Source organism: Corvus brachyrhynchos, unplaced genomic scaffold (genome assembly GCF_000691975.1).
Source record: "Corvus brachyrhynchos isolate BGI_N302 unplaced genomic scaffold, ASM69197v1 scaffold6, whole genome shotgun sequence".
In the NCBI taxonomy this organism is placed as follows: domain Eukaryota; kingdom Metazoa; phylum Chordata; class Aves; order Passeriformes; family Corvidae; genus Corvus; species Corvus brachyrhynchos.
The window spans coordinates 4384637-4398134 of record NW_008238632.1 but is presented as its reverse complement, the minus strand read 5'-3'; the positions used below and the strand labels follow the sequence as shown (position 1 = coordinate 4398134).

Genomic DNA, 13498 nt, shown 5'->3' with positions numbered 1-13498 from the left:
CCTGAGCCTTCTAAAAATGAGCTGCACCATGCCGCTGGCTATGCTGGGGTGGAGTAATATTAGCCTTCTCTCCACTGAGCAGTGACACACTGACTGCTCCGGCATTGTCTGGACTACAAACAGGAGCAGCAAAGGGACGACTGCTGCCATGGAAACCCCAGCTGGTGGCCTTTCTTAGTGGGTTTGTTCCTGCTGGAGTACAGGCGATCTCGAGGCTCCACTATAAAGGGCTGATCAACCATTCGCATAAAGCTTCCACACAAGAGTGCTGATTGCCAATGTTAATGAATGCCTTCAATGTTGCAATTCTAGTAACCATTACTCCTATCCAACCTCATTATTAGTTAAGCACAGGAAAGCATGCATTAAGATTTACTTACGAGTGCAAATCTAGATCAAATTGAAGACTTTGTTATTGAACAGGTGTAAAAAATGTGTTGTTTAGATAGAAATAAACTGACGAGAAAAAGTTCAAACTAAAACTGGACTGGCTACTTCTGAGAAGATAAAATTAACCCTAACCTCCCTGTGATTTGGAACAGTAGCAGCTGTATGTAGACATAACTGTATTTTCAAAGATGAATGTGTTACAGGTCATTGAGTTCATCTAGCCATTTGTTAGGAACAGTAAAAAGAGAAGGAATGGAAATATTCACACGTTGTATTCAAATTAAAAAGTCTGTTAAAAAAAGTGTTTGTTTTTAGAAATTTTCAACCAGTTGGTGCAGAAATCAGAAAAAGCTATTTGAAAATGCACAGTATTGCTTGTTTTTAACAAATCTGTCAAAAAATGTGACTTTTTATCTGGTTTTCACTTCTACTATAGAGTAGATGTTGCATATCTCTCCTATCAAACTAATTGGGAGAAAACGAAAACTATGCAGGGAACATACACATCTATTTATTCTTTGGATATAGATCATTTGTTAATGAGGAAAACTAAGTACAAAAAACTGTTGGAACCTTGTGGTTTATGTGTACTCTGTCAGTTTAAATAATACAGCTGTAACAACAGCATGTGAAAGACCTTAGTCCTGGTAGAATCGAGCTCAGCAAGTGGGTTATAATGGCAGATAATAACCATGACACACCATGAATTTTTTAATGGGACATGTTGCAAAAGATGGTGTCTCCTTCATGGTGGCTGTTCCCAGCTGTCACAGCTTGGCAGCATTTTGTGGTCTAGACTCTCAGAGAGAGTATCCACCTATTTCCTGCTCAGCTTGAGTCCTTAATCATAATCTGCAGCCATCAACAACCAGTACGAAGAGTTCTGGAAACAGAGGCTATTAGATGAGGGGCTATGTAACTTCTCAAGAGCAGCAAATGAAAGGACACAATAATAATGCACGACATAAAACGGGTGAAGAGGTCCCAATTCTCTTCCTCGTAACAGAAGAATCACCTCAACAGAACTCAGAGACAAGAAATTCAAATCTGATAATGGAAACATCTTTCTGAATGATACCTAGTTAAACTCTGGAATGCTCTACCCTATCTTTCAGTGATACATCACTGAAATAAAGACGTTCAAAAAAGTTTTGAAGTATGAAAGTCTGGAAGTCTACTTAGACCACTCCTCTTCTCTAGGCCCTATCATGCAACTCTAGCGAGTTTCTGAAGTCAGGAGATCGTACAAGCAGTAAGAATACGCACAATTATGCCTAAGTTTAAAGAGTACAAGGTATATAAACCATCAAGACTAAAGGATACAAGCACCCATGTTTTGACATAAGTTTTGGAAGAAAACTCCCCTTGAAGGCTGGTTGTTTCATAATGGCCTGCTAAGCTCTCCTAAAGCATCTGACATTAGCTAATACCTGGAGCCTGGGTACATGACAACTCTCATCTACTATGGCAGCTCATTTCTGGTTACTTCTTGCAACAGCAAATCCTCTCCCAGATCTTCAGTGCTCTTCATATTTCCAGTGACTGGCACAAAGGAAGGCTGAATCCTTGGTTCCAGACAAATTGTAGACCAGTTCCCAGTGGCAACTCTTTAGCAAACAATAGAACATGGGCATTTTCTACGCCTTTATTTCATGATCTTTTCCAGCATCACTCTTTTCCTTTTCCACAAAAAGTGAGAACTTTACCCAGAGCTACTAAAATGTGTTAATGTCTTCCAAAGGAAGTGATGGGCTTACAGCAGCTGAGACTTTCAAAACAAACAAACAAATAAATAATTTGTGGTTGTAGTGTAGCACCAATCTTACGCTTTCAGGGACAGGAGCACAACGACCCACTGAATTTGTTCTGCTTTTGGTTTCTAATACTGATTGATGTGAGGCACATTTTCATAACTCCCTCAAAAGACATAGGAGAGTTTGTTCTGCATCTAATCAGAATTCTTAAGATCTCAGCTGTATTAAGATGCTGGGCTTCTTATATCAACAGCCATCCAGACCTAATACACCTACACCAGGAATGTACATAGTTTAGAAATTTTAAAGACTAAAATGTAAGTTCAATAAACAGTCATCATTTAGGAAATAACAACAATAATCCCCTCTTGCTCCATTTTCTTAATGCTGAATTCTTCTCCATTCATCTGAGTGGAGAACAATATATGGGTCACAGGACTGTGCTACTGGTGTGGAGTGGCTTAGGCAGCCAGAAGTCCTGGGAAACTGCAGCTGCAAGTAATGTCACATCCAAAACATATTCAGCATGACATGGTCCTGGCATCCTCTGGGATGAACAAAGCAGAAATTTTGTGTTTATGTACAGGTAGCTAGAATGACAGAAACTTAGCAGATTCACTGCAAAGCGTTGTCATCTCTGGAAGTAATTTATTTTGATAAATAATTTTTCATTTTAAATATAGTAATGGTTGCTATGCCTTCTTGAGCTATATTTTAAGGAGCTGCACAAGGAAGTGAGAACATATTACCCATGCATGTCATCTGTGATTGTACTGTTGCTTTGACTGAAACATTTGAATATGTGGAGGTGGAGGGGAGCCAGAAAGTAACAGTCCATAATGGCTATGTCAGACCTAACAGGCTGGGGACCCATACAGCCTTCTCTTGCTGAAAGCACTTCTGCCCTCCCACCTTCCTTCTGGGTCAGGTACAGGGGACACTAATCTTCCCCTGGCCTATTTCTGCTGCTTCTGTTTCTTCCTACTCTTTCCTGTTCTGGGCAGCTCCAGCTCCAACTCTTTCCTCCTCCTCTGCATTGTCTTATCTATCATCCACTTCTACATCAGCCTTCCACTCTGATTTCAAAGTCCGTCTCTCTCTCCCTCTCCCAGCATTCCCCACTTACTTGCATGATTTCAGCTTTGAAGGTGCTGACTTGTGAGCTGCACGTTTCCTTACTCACTCACTTCTCTTTTAACCCATAATTTTAGATAATTTCTTTTACTTGCTCCCAGGACATTTTACATTTTTGGTGTTTTCTCTAACTACCGATTCCTCTGATCTTCATTAAACTTTTACCCCCAGTGCTCACTTCCAAAAGCACGCATGACCCCCCCCCCCATACAAACCCTCAGCAGAGCCTAGCAAAGCCATGTTGTGTCTCTCCTGCTCCATCAGCACCAGCAACCTCAAAAATCCTTCTCGTTTCTCAACCCTGCACTTCTTTATCAATCCGACTGTCAATTCTCACCAAGCTTCACACTCTAGCTCACCACCCCTCTCTTCTGGATGTCAAGGTTTGTCCTAGCAGTCTGTGCCAACATCTGCTCTTTCTGATCTTCCTCTCCTTCTATGGAAAATCGCTAGTGGAAATCCTGCAGCAAGCCCGATAGAATCAATCTCAAATTCATTCCACATCCTCAGTGTACATTCCTTTCTTAAATTTGTTCAAGAAGAATTCCGCAAATTACCCCATCTAAATGCTCTCCCTCAGCAAATCTACGGAACTCTCCTAAAGTCACTTCAAGAAAAACTTTATCTTCGAATGAAAGTTTAAAAGCTCTTTAAATAGATTTACAAAAGAATGAAAGAATTAATCAAGTCCAAGCTTGGCACATGTGGAGGCAGCTCCTGGTGGATTTGAGATAGCAACAAGAGAGCAGATCAAGTCTTTTGCTCCCAGACATGCAGCCCAGCACGACTATGGCAGTGGAGTCAGATTCCTAGGGTCTGTTTTTTTGGCATCCTGAAATGCTCAAAAGTAGAGGGAAAAGTAAAACCATTTAAAATAAACGTATTTGTCTCAGTTTATTTTAGGGACATATTAAGCTCTGATATTAGTTACCATGAGGTCATTCTTGTTACAAGGAGCAACACATTTCTGGCTCTTTTCTGTTCCTTGACAACCAACTCCATACACTCATTGGCAGAATTTTCTGGTAGTACTGGCAAACGCTTCAGTTTTCTTTTCACTGTCTAGATTTAACAATTCAATAAAAACTGTGACCTTTTCAAGCCATGCTAAATAAAGCCAATAGGCTTTTCCCATCTTATCCCATGGCCTCGGTCCTGAAAGTCCATGTATGGTCTGCAACAGGCAATGCAAGTCTGTGAATGCTCTGCCTGGGCACAGTTCCTTAAGAGCATGGGAGAGCTCCCTCTCACATAGAGTGCATGAGCTAAGTGTGCCTACTCAAAAACTCTCTGACTGAAGGGAGAGCATGCAAAAAACAGAAAAAAAGAAAAAGCTTTTACTCTTCAAGAAAGGACGTTTCTCAGAAAACAAGTCTCTGAATCATGCTCAGGAGATATCAGGTTATTTAGCTATGTTCTCACAATTTCAGTGATGCTATTCAGAATTGTTTGCCAGTTTGCTAATTTACCAATTATACATAAAAAAGCACTTGCTATTCCACCATCTCTTTCATACATGACAGATTCAGTCACATATGAAATGAAACAAGCTTTCCTCTACTTGGAGTTGAAAAAAATGCATTCACAGAATCAAACCTGAACAACACCCTCCTCTATGTTCCTTTCCAGTTAAAAATGCAACACAATACATAAAACATGTAGCATGGTAAGGAAGTTTCAGCTGAGATGGGAAGAGAATTCAAAATTCAAGAACAAAACATGAAGAACATCTGATTAGCAACTGTCTTCACTTTATTCTGAGAGTTGCAGTGAAAATACTTCTGCTGAGGGAAAAATGAAGTAGGTAAAAGGACAAATTCTCAAGCGGCAGATTCCTAAATTCTAATTAAAAATACATAAAACAAGAACTAAGACCCAGCCTGGGACCCATGGTCAACCCTAAGTTCAAAGTAAGGAAGTTCCACCAGGCTGTATGAAACTAGGTCATTTGCAGGTGTAGTCTAAGTCTAATACACCAAGCTAACCTTGAGGGTTCTGCCAACAAGGACAACAGATCTGAATTTAGGAATTCCAAGCCCTCTCTACTGCAATGTGGTCACTTGGCAGCAGGAAGACAGTGGATTTCAGCTGCGAGAAGAAGGCACACCCTGAATGAGAGGGATGACAAAGTTCTCACTTTTCATACTTTCTGGTAGATTTTTCCAACCTGTGAGTGTGATATATCATATTGATATAATGGAACCAAGATTTGGCTTGCAGCCTAAAGCACATCTTGGAGAGAGTCTTCAATAGAACCTGCAGGCTGAAAGCAGAACTTGCAAGGGATGGCACAGTGTAGCTTGTGTCTGCCTCCACTAACTCGCAAAGGCCTCCTTCCATAACAGTAGGAGAAATGGGTTGTATGTGCATAATTTAGCAGGATGAACTTTTAAGATTGTCTCAGCCCATTTATAGAGAGATCACAAACTGGAAGAAGGTGAATCACTTGAGAGTAGCCCTATCCATTTTGGAAATAATATATGTGTAGGCAAAACCAAAAAACAAAGCAAAGGCAAAGGGAGATGACCATAGTCTGTACCTGGGTATCTGCTTAGTAATTAATTTAATGCAGAATCTTCTCCTCCTGCTTTACTTGTCCTACAGTTTTCTTTTACCTTGTAGCTGCAGGATACAGATGCACTGTAGTAGGCATGTTCAAGCTAGATGAGTATCACACTGATACTGTAGCAGATTCTTAAAAGATTTTAAGACACATATGGTTTTATTTCACTTGTGAAAGTGGATTGTTTAAATTTAAAATTCTTACTAAATACTATTGCATGTATCTACTTAGATAATTTTGAGAAAACAGGAGTTGCTGGAGAAGGTCAAGTCACAGGTAACTCTGCTAATCTGTCTTCAGGTACCATCAGAGGAAGGTCAAGAACTATCACAGTTAAGCATTACTATATGTGGGTTAAAAACATAATTACGTTTTTCCTGAAGGAACAATCATGTGCCTTTTTTCATGAGGCTGCCTTTATCTTACAATTACAAATACTATTCTTTTTTAAGAATATGTTTATAAAAGTATTAAAAAAAATAAAAAAAACCATATTAAGTATGTTTATAAAAGCAAATGGCAGAATGTGGCTGTTGTCCTGGGACACAGCATCCCACTTCAGCTGGATTAATAGCATTTTATGATCACTCAGTGTGCATGGATATGTATGAATAATGACTTCTCCTTCACTGGACTAAAGGGAAAAATTGCATAGTTGAAGCATTGTGATAGTACTGTCTTGAGACCATGTTCTTCTCACATTAGTTTTATCTCACTTGGTTGGTGGAAATTTTGGAAAATACATTCTGAGCTGAGAGAAAGATGTTGTGAAGTGAAAAGAAAGAATATGAAAAGTAAACAGGGGGTCATGAAATGCAGAAAGGATAAAGGATAGATGGTATCAAAGGAGAACTTTAAATAAAACAAAGGTTTAGTGAAAAATAAATACTAGGGTGACCAAAGTATATTAACTCTGTCATGCAAGTCAGGTACTTGATTAGAAACTGCCCAAAGACTTAATTTAATGTTGTGTAAGAAAGATTATTTCTGTTTTAGTTTCATTTCTCACCAACATTTGCATTTCTTAAAACAAACTTTAGAGTGTTTGGATTACTGACTTATTCTGTAATCAATTTCACAGAAAGAATTCATGAACTAGTAAAGAAAAAAGACAGTGTTCTATCTTTTCTGTTGCCGCTTAAATACTGATGCCGGAAATCATTTGCCTATTCTCAATTTTATTTGATAGAACAAAAACCCTAGGCAATAAAACTAAGGTCCAAGAAAAACATTTAGCTTGAAAAAAGGTTGAAAAATGTACCCTTGGAAAGACCACTGCTTACATGGGATTGTTCAACAAATTCCTGTTGTGTGAGGTTTGGCATATACTTTCTAAAAATATAAGCATCTGGGGAAACCAGACAAAGCCCAGGTCTTGGACCAAACGAGGCATGCAGCGTGAATCTGTTAGCGATTATATCCATAATGAAATATGTGCCCAAATTTAGCAGTACAAAACCCCCAATACAATGTGAAAACACAGCATGTACAGCCCTTACCATAAAATATAGCCAACAGCGAAGGTGCACACTGCAGCCAGTCCACAGCTCCTGCTGGGATACTGATGATGTGTTGTTCTCATCTCGATTAATACAAAGGGCAAAACTGTTGTGTGCTGGAAAAAAACAAAACAATGGGGAAAAACCAGGTGATATAAATGGTTCTCTATATTTTCATTTCAATTGTACAATAAGAAACTTAATCGCAGAAACCCGAAGACAATTCTTGATGGTTAGAAAGTCAAGGTAAAATAACTATAAAATTGATCAATAACCCAACCAGTATCATCTCTATAATGTCCAACTGTTTGAGAGAGCAGAGGAAAACTGAGTATCCAGAACGTGCTTTTCCTTTTGTTCAGGAATCCAAGGCAGATACTCAGTGAGTAAAAAGGGAATGTGTCATGAATGGACACAGGTCCCAATCCCAGTCTGGCCCTGAAGTTGCTCTGTGATCTCTGCCACATCATTTCAGTTATTTTGACCATTATAGCTAGGAGGCAATGCATCTAGTTTTCAGAGACTAAGTACAAACAATGCCAAATGAATGAATACAAATGGAGGTATTTAATGCATCTGAGAATTAGGTTTAAATGTATCTCAATCTGGGAACTTGAAAACAGGGGACATATTTTCAAATGATAGCATCAATACCTCTGTTCCTCCATCTGCAAGACAGAAGCAATTATATTCAGAAAGGTGTTGTGAATCTTAATTTGTTAGTTGTGCAAAATAGTTTTAGATTCCCAAATGAATCATATGAAAGCCAAAGCTGTAAAAACCATTTTCAGCCACTTGTCTTTATTTAGCTGTGAAACTCCTTATTTTGTCATTTTCCCATACTCATTTCCTACACTGCCCCTTCTGAGAAGGCCTGTTCATCCAATTAATGTCAGCAGCATGAAAAACTGCATCCAGCCTGCGCCCAACACTCAATGTCTACATTTCAGAGTGCTGGCAGGCATGAAAATATACATAAGTAAAAAACAAATGTGCCAGGAAATAAACCCCATAATTTCTTAGTATACAGCTCACTTAGGACCAGCATTAGTGGCAACTGCAGAAGCATACCCTGCCTTGCCTCCATGGGGCCAAGTTATTGCAGGCATCTAAAGGGAATTACTTCAGTTGAGAGCTTGGCTCTGGGGCTTGATAAGACCAACTGTGAACTCTCCTGCCCACTCCACAGGAAGACCTGCAGGTGTAAGGATTGCAAGGGCAGCCTAAGTCCTAATCCAGGATCAGTCCTTCCCCAGGTACTTGATCACCAACTGGAAAGGAAATTTATGGTGTACACTGGCCACATTTTGCCATCATGTAGTTTTGGGGAAAGCTGGAGAGTCGGGTTTTAAGTTTGCAATAATCAAAATGTAAACCCACAGTGACTTTTCACCTGAATGCAGATAGGAAAGGCACGGAGTAGAAATATCCTTGCGTGGATTACAGGTTCAACTGAGAGGAAGCATAGTGGGGTCTAAGCCTTTAAAAACTGCAAAGAAGAATGGTTTGAATGGGAAATGGTAAGATAATGGAAATGCTCTCGCTGAGAGATGTAACATAATTGAATTGGATAACTGCTCTGATTTTCAAGGCATTAGTAATTAATGACTAGCATTTGGAGAATGTCAGGTGGATAATACAGCTGTTAGGGGAGCTTTCAATTTCTTCATCTTTTAACAACTTGTTCCACCCCCATCCCTTTAAACGGTATAAATCAGCATCAAGGGAACGCAGAGATGTTTTACATGTGGTCTGCTATAAAAGTGCCCACCATTAGATGAGAGGTCTGTGAACTGCAGAGGACCTTCAGAATCCATGATCAGGGACCGAGAGCAAAGCAAGCCCTGGAGATTCACCTGCTTATCTTGTGTCTGTATGGAAAAGGTCTCCAGGCAGAGAGAGATCAGTGCCTCACTCTGAAGAGCCCCCAAAGCAGAGCAGCTGGAGACTGTGCAAATGTCTTCTGCCCTGCCCCAGTAACTTACTCAGAGAAAAAACCAGAAGACAACAACGGCTATTAATTCCAAACTCCACCCTTGATATTCCTTGTACAATGTATTCTTGTGATCCAGTCACTTAGTTTTAGCTCTACATTCTATAGAGGATTGTTACAGAGCTTGTGAGCTTGGTTTCTCCATGTAAATGTTTATCACTTTCAATACTGCTTGTTGACGAGTTCCTCATTGATGATAACAACTCAACAGCTTGCCAATTAAAAAGTAGTTAAAATAATTTCAGCAATCAAGCCTTAATCTAGAATACTCTTCTCCTTTCCCTCCTCCCAATTCTTGTGGTTATATAACAAAATAGGTTATTATTTTCCTAAATTCTCACTTCTGCTCTTTTCTAAAGGTAAGGGGTGGGGGAATAGCGGATAATGAGCTGTGCCACTGAAGACTTTGTGTACAAAACCCTTTTAAAAGTACAGTGGAATTAGAAGTGTAAGGAAGAAATCAGAGATGTGTATCTTTAATCTCAGTCTGTTAGAGTGAATGTCAATGCTACATGCAAACACTGCAGTTTTACAAATTTAGATGAACTTTGGTTTAAAATGTTTTTGTGAAAGTGCCACTCTAAAAAGCTGCTTCAGACCCTTTACTAAACCACAACCAAGATAAAATTTCCTTTCTCTACATTTCAGCTCCTCCAAAAACCTTGATTTAAAAAACATGAAATTTTGTAGTCTGGGATATCTTCTATCCAACAGTGCCAATTAAAACTCTAGACTGAAGCATAGTGAAGATGATCAGGGATCAAATGTGCTTGCAGTGGGATCCATCAGGGCTGGGTATTCTGCAGGGGGCCTAAGATTTCATATCCTCTAATGTTTTTGCCACCTGATTTCTGAATAAACAGGCCAATGGGAATCGGAGGCTTACAGAGAAAATAGCATTGATATTTCCTTGACCTGCCTAAAGATCACGCTGTGCTGATCAAACATACCTGACTGGTACCTCTGGGACTGATCCTTTTTACTTGCTGGCACGCAGCGGGACAAAACCACATTTCTCACCTTGTTTGCCAAAGTATCTCCAGGGGCTTGCTTACTTCAGAGAAGACTAAGGAATGAGGAAGTTCAAATAACAAGGAGGTTTAAATGGTAAGGATGATTAGCTGCTCTAACAGCTTTCCAGTAGTTGCCATTTTGCACCATTAAAAGTTTTTAAGAACAAATACATAATCAGAGTATAATGACTAGGATAATATTATAATAGTAGTAAACTATGCTAGCACTACTAAATAATGCTATATTGATAAGGCACTTTTATTATGGAGTCAGTAGTTACAAGCAAAATTATATTTTTACCTGGATACCCTATTCTTCTCCAACTGAGACCAGGTGACCCTGTGAGATAGTTTTGCCTGTATGACTGTGCTGACACAAGAGACTTGTGCTGAGCACTGCTGTGGCCACGCCAGGGAGCACCACTCCCACTGGAAGGCAGCTCTCGCTGCACCTGTTCCCTGTGGTGACCGCAGGCTCAGGGTAGTCCCCAGCCCCCAGTGCGGCCCAGGCAGCAGTGGGGGAGATAACAAACCCTATATCATTAGCAGGAGCTCTTAGACTGAACTTTTTCAGGGCTCAGTAACTGTATCTACTTGCAAGAAAATGTTCTTGGTCAGCTTCTCCAGCCGTGACTGTGGAGCTACCTGCAAGGTGTCCTCCCAGCTGCAAATCCTGTTTTATTCTGGAGTGCCAAGACAGCAGCCCTCAGATCTATTTTCTACCCCTCTCTGAAGGATTCATCTGCCAAGACCACTTTGTGAGCCGAAGAGTTGACCATAAGCCCCCATTACCCAGCCACAGCATTGCTCTGCTCAGACCCCATCACTGCCTGCCTCTGCTGCTGCTGGAAAGACAACTTTGACAGATCTTTTTGCTAGGAAGTGCTGGTCTCAGCACAGCAGAAAGCTACAACTTCCTCCCATTCTGTGTCTACCACACAGCATTGCTTTCCAGGGACCCATCGCCTACAAGTGGTGAAGAAACATGGCTTGCCAAATCTCCAGCTCCTAATAATGATGCATGAAAACAGAGAAACCAGCACAATGCACAGAGCCTGGATGAAATGTGCAGGAAGGTTATCATATGGAGAATCTGATCCACAAGACACTCTGGAGACTGACTCCACAGAAGCAACCTCTGAGTGAAGCTGAATTAGCACCCGCTATAATAAAAGCCATCCTGGGATCTGCAGGTGGATTAATTCTAGAGCCACTGTCACAGCTTCCTGAGAGAAACTTTGCTCATTAATAACTCTTTAAAATCTATTACTAAGATATGTACCTCCCCCCACATGGTATATATGTGCCTAATGACATTTGAGACCAGAAAGTCACATTACAAATATGCACCACAACTGCAGTGCTTGGGAGCTGAGCCTTTGATAGACGACTGTGCTTCCCCATTTTAGATGTGTTCTGCAACAGTTTGTTGGAAAAAAAGATTTTATGCAAATTAAGTACATTAACAATGAGTTCTGTAATAGTCTTTAGGCAATTAAGTGCTCATTCTTGAAAGCCTGATTATATATTTTATCTTCCAACCAGTAAGTGCTGCTTTTTTTAACACTGGTTTCAACAGTACCTTATTTGGCCTTTTCTCCCTCCCTTAACTATGTTTTAAATGGAATGTTAAAACTTTTCAAAAGATGCTAAACTGACTGCTTTATGTATTGTATCTTTAGCACAAACAGGGTAGTGATGTCTTTCCAAGTCATCCTCCTGATCTGCACTGACTGTCTAGAACTACCTTTATGACAAGGAGTTCAGTCTATGGAGGCATCTCAGATGCCCAGGTATCTTGCAGAAGTTTTGTACAAATGGTTAAACTGTTTGAGCATCACAAAAAATGTGATTATAATTCACTTCAATCAACAGACTGTGACTTGTTACTCAATTTGATCAGACTAAAAACTACAAGGTATAGGACATTTTAGTTCAATGGACATACTGTGCACCTCAGAGGCCGACATCATGGGCCTCCTGGGACTGCTGGTGTGCCCTGCAACAAGGAGGCTGCAGATAGGTTTTCACCCACAGAACCTGTGCAGCCAGGGACCTGGAGGGCTACATCTGCCACCCAAAGCTGAGTCCACATCAAAGCCTCTGCCCTGGCAAGGGCAGCTGCTCCAGCATCTGCTGGGGAAACCACCCTGTAGCACACTGCCACTGTGCCTGAGACTTAGGCTGGTACAAATTTGGCAGTGTCCCCCTTCTTTGCACCCTTCTGTGCAAACTGCTGTTTGCTGGCTGCCTCTGCTTTCTGCCTTTTTAAATTTGCCTATAAAATATAGTTTCCATCAGCAGGATGTTACCCTTCCCCTTTTTCTTTTGAACTCACAACAAGATTATGTTGCTAAACAGCTGCTCCAGGTCAGAATGAGTGAAAAAGTCTGTCTGCCACTCCTTCTTCCCTCTCAGGGGTTTGTGCAGCACCTTCAGATAAAGGTTTTACAGAAACCACCAACTAACTGACCTATGCCCATTCCTCTGAATTTAAAACCACTTCTAGTGTGTTCACCCTGGAAACCAATACTAATAGGCCTAAAAATCCCTACAGTTGTAGTCAGTGCCATTTGTAGAGTAACAGCAGCAATAAAACTCCTTTTTCTGCATGCTCCTAGCAGAGTAGCATGGAAAACCAGATCAGGAACTAGTAAAATAGGGACATCATTATGATTTACTCCTTGAGAAACTTCTGAGAAAGGAACAGCTGGCAAGAGAGTATTTATGTGTCATCTGAAGGATGATACCTTCTACCAAGGCAGCCTAATCCATAAAGAGAGCAGCAGGATATCAGAGCTGGGTGCATAATAAATTGGAATCCTTGAGTGAGTCTGAGCCCTTATGAGACTGAAAGCGCTGGTAGCACTTTTCCTCTTACAAATGAGAAATTATGACTATTAAATGAGACATGCTGATGCACAGGATGCACTCCAAGGCAGCCACAGACGGCTTGCTAATTGTTATGGTAGGTTGGAGGGAGGAAGAAGTATTATATGATCTAAACAAAGACCAATACCTTATAATGCCATAAAACACATAAGAGCCAAAGATAACCATTTTCAATCAATATGAGAGTGTAGAGTTCTTTGAAAAGAAAATTAACAGTTCCTCTTTAATGTTACCCCCTCTTTTCCTCTTTTCTGTAGATA

At 40.4% G+C, this 13498-nt stretch overlaps 1 protein-coding gene across 1 annotated transcript in view; it reads right to left on the bottom strand.

Annotated features, from left to right (window-relative positions):
• AIG1 (androgen induced 1) overlaps window positions 1-13498 on the bottom strand; it is a 124493-nt gene that overhangs the window by 6046 nt on the left and 104949 nt on the right. Inside the window, exon 4 of the mRNA XM_008635989.2 lies at window positions 7341-7456. Within this exon, the coding sequence (XP_008634211.1) occupies window positions 7341-7456 (116 nt within the window). The remainder of the gene's footprint in view (window positions 1-7340; window positions 7457-13498) is intronic.